Source organism: Triticum aestivum, chromosome 6D (genome assembly GCF_018294505.1).
Source record: "Triticum aestivum cultivar Chinese Spring chromosome 6D, IWGSC CS RefSeq v2.1, whole genome shotgun sequence".
Classification (NCBI taxonomy): Eukaryota; Viridiplantae; Streptophyta; class Magnoliopsida; order Poales; family Poaceae; genus Triticum; species Triticum aestivum.
In genome coordinates, this window is record NC_057811.1 from 487,427,793 (window position 1) to 487,436,348 (window position 8,556).

General features: G+C 41.5%; 1 protein-coding gene across 1 annotated transcript; it reads left to right on the forward strand.

Annotated features, from left to right (window-relative positions):
- The first annotated feature begins 1,884 nt into the window (after window positions 1-1,884).
- On the forward strand, window positions 1,885-5,504 carry LOC123146269 (uncharacterized). The gene is made up of 7 exons (XM_044565888.1): window positions 1,885-2,164; window positions 3,215-3,414; window positions 3,522-3,577; window positions 3,665-3,783; window positions 3,865-3,936; window positions 4,037-4,105; window positions 5,133-5,504. The coding sequence occupies exons 2-7, from the start codon at window positions 3,217-3,219 to the stop codon at window positions 5,288-5,290; spliced, it is 672 nt and encodes a 223-aa protein (XP_044421823.1). The 5' UTR covers window positions 1,885-2,164; window positions 3,215-3,216; the 3' UTR covers window positions 5,291-5,504.
- The last annotated feature ends 3,052 nt before the right edge of the window (window positions 5,505-8,556 follow it).

The window sequence follows — 8,556 nt, forward strand, 5'->3', positions numbered from 1 at the left end:
AACTAGGTTTGGATTATTTGACAAAAGCACGGGGGTCTGGCTTGACATGCGCCTCCGATCCGCTCGGCTCATGATGGATCTCTCCTCGGGGGCCGCCCGCTTCAGTGTACATGGAGTGAGCGGGTCCTTGTCGATGTGGGGCATGCTTGTGTGGCCAGAAAGCGCTTGATCTTGGCAGAAGATGGGGGGAGGCCGGGCAGTGAGAAGAATGCCGTGATCGCTTCCACTTTTCTTTTCATCTCGTTGTTTTGATTCTTCAGATTTTTAGTGTGCTTAGCTAGTTACTACTAGCTGGAACAGCATACTGCCGCAGCTTGCTTGCTTGCTTGCGTTTCGCGCGTTATGGCCTCGTAGGAGCTTTAATTTCAGCTCGCGTCGACCCATCACATTGCACGACCCACAACGCGAGGTAGCTCTTCAACTCGTAAAGAATGGCTTCCTTCCTTATTGATTCGTCGAGCCAAAGAGGAGTCACATGACCCTGTACTTCTTTTTTTAACACAATGACCCTGTACGTTGGCTAGCTATTGCTTGTTGCTGCACCACTGACATGAACTACAGCCTCACCTCTGCACACGGCATGGTGCATCAAGGTGGTTTGATCTCGCGACGATATGCATGCATGTGTCGCTGTACAGATCCACACAGTTTTGTCCCTCTTGACTAAATATTTTTGTCTCTAGCTTGTTTCTCTCCCTATTGCGGCGACTCACCCACTCGAGTACAACGTACACGTTTACCGATTGCTTTGTTTCGTCCCTCTGCACAAGAGGTCTCGCTCATAGGAGGTGGCAATGGTCTCAACAATTAGATGCCAGTGCACCGGTACACGTTACGTTAAATTTTGGAATGAAACTATTTGCTTGTTAATTTCTAAATAAAGATAAAATATATGCGATCGCGTTCAATATACCCCCTCCGTCCGGAAATACTTGTCCTAGGTACGTACGATACTCCGTTGGTGGAGCGCGAGGCTCGCACCTTCGTTGAGCCCCCCTCCTGCTCGGAATGGACGGCAGTGTTCTTCTTCCTCCCCATAGTGCAAAGTTTCGTCCTCCTTGTATGCATGTCCATTGAGTCCTCCACCCCGAGGATATGAGTTGAGTCCTCATAGCCATGCCCGTGCACCACCTAGTAGAACCAAGTTTTTCCTATGGTCATGTAGTTCTTTCTGATGGTCACGGAATCACTTTCACAAAAGTCCAACAAAGAGACATGGAGTTCTTTCTCATGGTCATGGAATCACTTTGACAAAGACCAACAATGAGACATGGTGTTTGGCCTTCACTAGTTCTTTCTTCCCCATAGTATGGCTGATTTTTATGTTGTTCGAGAGAGAGAAAAAACTAGATGGTCCGACACCGTTTAGTTCACATGGATTGATAAGTCCATTGATTTGGTTTTATTTGGAATCAAAAGTTGGCATTCCTTTAATTTTCCCAAATGAAGGAAAACCGCCATGACATTTTTACAACTACAATTTCCATTTAAAAAATGAAAAAAAAAACCGAAACTTGCCATCCAAATAGAAAGCTGTCATAATTCACAACTGAAGTTGCCATAAAAAAAATCAGGGCGGAATTGCTTTGTGCCACACGTGTGGCACTTATCAGGGTCCTTATTTTTTTTCGTTTTTAAGTTCATTGTGGATCTGCCTTTTGCCGTCCAAACCTATTCTATTTCGTCAAGTTCCGTCTTATTATTTCTGATTTGTTTCTCCGTGCATATTTGTTTGTCCTGGGCATCAAATTCATAGGCTAGTGAAGTCCGATTACCAGGGGCCAATTTCTGAATGTGAATTAGATTTGACTGCTTTTGTGTTCTCTATATATATGGTGATTTAATCAGTCAAATCACCATATAGATAGAGAACACAAAAGCTGATTAAATCACCATATAGATAGAGAACACAAAAGCAGTCAAATCAGCCCATCGGCTGGAAGGAAGCCCACAACGATCCCAAACCTTAACAGGCCATCGGCACATTCTGAACCGATCCAGCAATGCTCCAGCCGGCCTAGCCCGCCTGGCCGAACGAAAACCCTAGCTTTTACCTCCCGCTATATATTGGCTGCTCATCTCATTTCGCCCCTCCCCGAGCGCCGCCCCCAGCCGCCAGCGCCCCCTTCGTCCTCTCCGTCGGCTTCCCCGGCGAGCTACCAAGGTTAGTCGATCCGTCCGTCGCGTACATCTCGTAGAACGATCGTCTCCCCTGCCTGCCTAGACCTCGTAGATGATCCATGGCGTAGATCTCGTCGACGATCGTCTCCCCTGCCTGCCTAGACCTCGTAGATGATCCATGGCGTACATCTCGTCGACGAACATCTCCCCTACCTAGACCTCGTAGATGATCCATGGCGTAGATCTCGTAGACGATCACCTCCCCTGCATAGACCTCGTAGGTGAACCATCGCGTGGATCTCGTACAGGATCCATCCTCCATGCTGTCCCCTTGAACTGTATCCATCTCTGTGTAGTATATCGGTAGATTCGTCTCCTGTGCAGATTTTCGAGCTGGACAGAGTGGCTCTGTTTCGATTCGGGAGTAGGCCCTGGTGCTATGTGGGTAGTAGGACCTATTTTCCCTCCATTCCGTTTTGATTCAGGAGCATGGTCTGTTGTTCATGCCTTCTGGTTTTAGTCGGGAGCATGGTCTGTTGTTCATGTGTTCTGGTTTGAGTCGTGATTAGGACCATTTTCAATGCACTCGGCTTTGTGTCGGGATTGGATCCCTTTAAATTGCAACTGATTATTTGTGTGCATGACATTCTGTGTAAGTGCTCTCATAGATGATTGGTCTACTGTGCTGCCCCATTTTCTGTTTGTCTGTTTACATCTCTTAGAGTTATGTGTAGATGCATCTCATATTTCCTTGCTGTTCAGTCTGATGTAAATTTTCGTTTAAGATGATGCGTCTGTATTTGAATTGGCATCTGTAGATTGGTCTTCCTGTTATTGTAGATTATTATGGATAGTCCCATTGTCCTAATGCATCTTATTTTTTCTGGTAATTTTCATTTCACTTAATATGCTGTGACTGCAAATCTGTTATGCTAGGGCATGCCTTGGGTTTGTTTTTGTTTCTTCATCTGATAGCGTGTGTTACAGCTGTGTGTTATAATGCATTGTATGCTTTCTTTTTAATCTGCTGATCAATCTCATAATTTCCAGTTGACTCACTGCAAATCTGTTTCAATTGACCTAATGTTTTTAGACATGGTGAGGCCGTTTGAGGATGACTACCTGTGTCCTGCTTGGTTTGCACCTGGAGGGGTCAGGGCAACACATTCCAAGGATGGATCGACCAAAAGGTCATCCAAGGATAGATCGTGCTCTCCTTTTTATATTCCAGGCCTCCGCACAGCCGATGTTGCTGTTGTGGAAGAGTATCTCCGTTCTGTTAACATCATGCCTGTAAGTTTGGCGATTCTTAAATCTGACTGTACTACCCTAAAAAAATGTCACTGTTCTTGTACCATGCCCCTTTCTCTCTGATTGCCAATGGTTGATTGTTCCTGCAGGTGTTTTTAGACATCAAGATGCCAAGGAAGTCTGTGTTTACTCTGCGTGAAACCTTGTACAATCTCTTCTCATGGTCAAAAAGTTCTGAATAAAGTTGGTACTACTTTGTTCATCGTGTCATCTTTCTATACTGTGTGTGTAGTTACGTTCTTTATGGGGGAACACCTGTGAAGGAACTCTCTGAGCTCGTATGTTATCGCTTAAATCTCGAGGAAGGTCGCCCCATGCAGTTCCTCATGAATGGTGATCTACTCGCTGAGGGTAACTGATCAGTTATTCAGTCTTCAGAATATTTTCTTTAACGCATCGTTTTATGTCTTGATGAACTTTTATTTTTTGTAGCGACCACTGTGTCTGCAATCTATGAGAAACATCTTTTGTCTGATAACCTTGCTACCTTGCAGTGTTACATTGGTAATTAGACCACACCATTGCTTGATCGTCATTATATAATAATAATTGTATTTTGTGACTTGCTAACTGTCTACTGTTTTTCTGTTTTTAATATATGCAGACAAGAAGAAGTTTGTTCCAAGAAGCTTCAATGTCGACAAGTCAGTTAAAGTTCCCATCGTTGAGCCAGGTTAGAAATATCAGGTTTTCTGTGCGTTTTACTGCTGGCAGTGAGATTAGTCTAGTTAGTTCAGTGATATTTAGTGGCAGCAATGTTTCTTTTTACTGTACTTGGTATATATGTATGACTTTTGAGAAATCTGTAACTATCCGAGTAATGTTCTTCCAAAAGTATTGTCGGTTTATCATTCTCAAGTTTGAACGGTTGACTTCCTATTAAGTTGATGTTGCTTCCAGTCTTGTTATTCCGTAAATAATGACATCTATACTAAGAATGATGTCCTTGTAAAAAATTGAGCAGTTTGTTTCGTGTCAAGCTCAATAGTACACTAAAGTTACCACTATCTAACTGTAACTGTAATTGTTTGTTTGAACTGACTGTTTATTTTCTGTTGAGTTCAATACAACACTTTGTTTGACCACTATTTATATGTAATTGTTCCTTTGTATGTAGCATCTGCGTGTTTTATTGCTGGGAGAGATCAGTCTACTTAGTTCTGTTAGTGGTATCAATGTTATTTTACTGTACGTGGTATGTATGTATCACTATTGAGAAATCTGAAGCTATCTGAATAATGTTTTTGTAAAAAATTAAAGCGCAAGTATTGTTGGTTTATCCTTCTCTAGCTGAATGGTTGATTTGTGGTTGAGTTGGTTTTGCTTTCAGTCTTGTGATTCTTTCAACAAATGGCATCTGTATAAGAATAAATGTTTTCTATAAAAAATTGAATTGCAACTAGTCTTTATCTTTGTGAAATTGAACAGTTCATTTCCTTTCAAGTTCAATACTGCACTTGAGTGACCACTATCTAACTGTAATTGTTAGCTGTGAACTGTTTGTTTTCTGTCGTTCAATATTACACTAAAGTGACCACTATCTAAATGTAACGGTAATTATTTTGTTTGAATTGTAACTGTTTATTTTCTGTCTGTTCAATATAACACTTCACTGACCACTATTTATATGCAATTGTTTCTTTATCATTTGTATTGTTGTATTCTGTGGTTTCCTAATTACTTGATCTGTTTCCTTGCAGTTTATGTCAATGAAGAGTACATCCCGTTTCCTCCCTTCCGCATCCGCAACATCAGGGATGCAAAGAAGGCAGCGGCTGATGCCAGGAGTGGCTCCTACGGCAATGCCACCATCTCTCATGGATCGTACAGCGAGGAGGGTCATCTGCAGTTCTATTAGGCGACTTGGCTTAAGGGTTGGTATGAACTATGATCGGCGAATTTTGTCAGATTGGCTGGAGTTTTGCACCCTTGTGGGGTAGTGTTAGGATCGACCGGTGAATTTGGTCTGTTCTTCAGACCGACCCTTGCGCGGCAGCTTTGAATTGCTGAGGCCAGTTTGAATTATGCTAAACCTTCATGGATGATGTTATGGGCGTTCAGGCTTACTTTCAGGGTTGTTTTCTGATTTTTGCTGTGGTTGCTCTTCTTGCTTTCACTAACTCTGTCAAGTGCCAAACACTGATTAACCTCTACTCTAAGAACATGCTCAAGGCACGTGGCTTATTAGATTGAATAACTGCCATCTTGTGTTGATTTGACACTGCTAGTGTTACTGTAACCGAATTATCATAGAACTTCACAGGTCAAGGTGGAGGCTACTATACAATTTTTTTGTGCCATGCTCAACCCTGAACAGTAACTGCATCTTTCTAGAGAGTTTTCATGAGGCATTTCACTCGCCAACCTTTTGTATCGTAAGAAAAACAACTTGTGCAGCTTCACAAGGCCAGGTTTTTATGGACCCCGTAATAGCAAGGACATGTATCATATGCTTTCCACAAAGTGTTTGGTTAGGACAGTTACTACTTCTACACATTTCGCTCAATTCTTGATTTAAAAATATTAACCTTTATTACTGAAATAAACTGTTACACCTTCTGTTCCTAAATGTAGGAACAGAGGTAGTAGTATTTAAAAGTGGCAAGTTCCCCAGCAAAAGAAGATGGGTTGGAAGATTGTAATCCACATCCCACTAGGGAAGCACCAATAATAAGAACATCATTACTGAAAATCTATCTAATGATAATAAGAACATCATTACTGAAAATCTATCTAATCAAACACACGAGGAGTAGTGTTCATGACATACTATTTGCTTGCTTCCAGTTCAGAACCTTCCACTCTCCATTGTTTTAGTTTAGAGATAATCTCTAATCTCTTTCCGCACATCAAGTCACCAACATCAAACCATCACAAGTGAAGAGAGCCAGCAAACTAGGTGGGATCTTTATTTATCACCAAAGTTAAAAATATTTGAACACCAAAAATAAAATAAAAACATTTATATGTAGATCTTTTACTGCTTCCAGAGCTCATGTACATGCAATCTTTACTTCCTATTAGGTGATAAATTTGCAAGTTATAGATTTTACTGCTTGAGACAAAATCAAAGATACAGGCTGCCAAATATGAAAACCAAATATCGGGAAACAGTATGGTAACCAACTAATTATTATCCAAATTAAAATTTGATAATCCTCTATACAAACTTTGAGTATGAACTTAAATTTCCAATTATTGGGCATAAAAGAATCTTCCAGTTTGGACATCACTACTTCTAGCATTTTGTTGACTCGGAGCAGAATATGACATCATATTAAATCCAAACCACATGCAAGTTGAAGCAGATACCGTAATCCGTAGGATGGCACACAACAGAATACAAGTAAGAGGTTCACTACAGTTGGAAGAATCAGATGTGCCCTGCTAACTGTATTTAAGAGGTGTAACCTTTGAATCAGGTGGGCACTACTAACTCCAAGCTGACACTGAATGTTCAAACTGAAAGCTGCCACAAAGACCAAATCAAGTAATATGCTTCAGGATCCAGGGAAGAGCTGAGGTTTTTCTAGACTTTCCAAATCTACAATCCTACAATAAAACCTCCAACATCGCAAGTCAATGAACAGCCCAATTAATATAATCGGCGTACTTTAAAGTTTCTTCAAGGAAAGTCAGACCATAGTTAAAACTTGACAATGGGCCGAAACAAGTATGGAGTCCAGGTACAAGTTTTTGTGGTTATAGAAGACTCCTCCATTCAGAACGAAGCTCGCAAACAAGCATTTAGAACTCTCGACCTCCCCGAATCAGTCTCAGGAAATTGGTTTTGTAACTAAGGAAATAGAAAATGTGAAATCAGAAGATCTCCAAAACAGATTTTCACGCAGCATGACATCGTATTTCTTTTGTGAAATTGTCAAGCACACCTGCGATGAACAAAAGACCATTTTGGAGAAATCTGCTCAACAAAAAAAAAAGGATACGTCTGGTTTAGTGAAGTTATGCACATTGGTTTGAATTATCCTCACTGTATGCCACATCTGCATAGTACCAAGGTTTACTGATAAGAAAAGAATGACGTTTGGAATTCTGAAGTTAACAAAGCGAAGTTTGTGAGGATCGAACCATGAAGAATCTCCTAGAGCATTGCACCATTCTAATTGTTGAGCCGAATAGTAATTTGTGCAAGCCTAACAGAGAGTAAATTTTCAAAAACCAGCACGCAATGCATGAAAAACTATCGTTTTGCTAACAGTTTGCGAAAAACACCAAAATTCAGTAAATATTTGTCAAAAAAACTGAATGCTCGGTTGAGAGCGTTTTGGCACGAAAATTGTCAGACGGGGTCCATCCGTCAGTGCTGAGTTGGCACAGAAGTCAACACTGTTAGAGTTGAACCTTTATGATAAACTGGACCCGACATGTGCATATCACTCTCACACAAAATCCCCCCCCCCCCCCTCCTCCTGCCCCCAATAAATAAATAAATAAATATATATATATATATATATATATATATATATATATATATATATATATATATATATATAAGTGATATGCACATGTCGGCCGAACGAAAAAATTGCGCGCTACAAGATATAGCGTCGCCCTTCTATATAGATGCTACACAAGTTATATTGTGCTAATAGCGTGCTATATTTCAAATATCATCTTAAATAATGTCAAATATATCACATAATTGAAGGATTTCAGCAGCTAAAGAATTGCTCAGGAGCAATACATGCATAACCAGTTAACCACATACAAGAAGTAGCGTCACGTGCTCCCCATCTCCTCCACGGCCGCACCCTCTCGTCTCCTTCCTATCAGACGCAAGAAGTAGCCGCAGCAGCGCACGGGGAGCAATAGTAGCCCCAATAGCTCCTCTTTCTCAGCCACCGGCAGCAGTAGGAGCACGCACACGCACGCACGAGCAAGCAGCAATAAGAGCTCAAAAGGGTGGAAGAAGTAGAAAAGGGCATTACCTGGTGACTGACTTGCCTCCGTTGCGAGCGGCGTGGCTTATGTCGTCCCTTCCGGTATTGGCTGGAGTCAAGCTTTAAGAATCCACTGCGCTTGTCGCTCACGAGAAGCAGCCATCGCCAGTGCTCATAACTTAGATGAGAAGGGTGAATGAACTAGGGTTGGTTGTTCATCAGG

Excerpts from the sequence above, each read along its gene's own strand:
- LOC123146269 (XM_044565888.1), top strand. The coding sequence starts at position 3,217 with ATGGTGAGGCCGTTTGAGGATGACTACCTGTGTCCTGCTTGGTTTGCA. Across the intron at positions 3,415-3,521 it reads GTTCTGTTAACATCATGCCT|GTGTTTTTAGACATCAAGAT; the intron begins GTAAGTTTGGCG and ends TTGTTCCTGCAG. Across the intron at positions 3,784-3,864 it reads TGGTGATCTACTCGCTGAGG|CGACCACTGTGTCTGCAATC; the intron begins GTAACTGATCAG and ends TATTTTTTGTAG.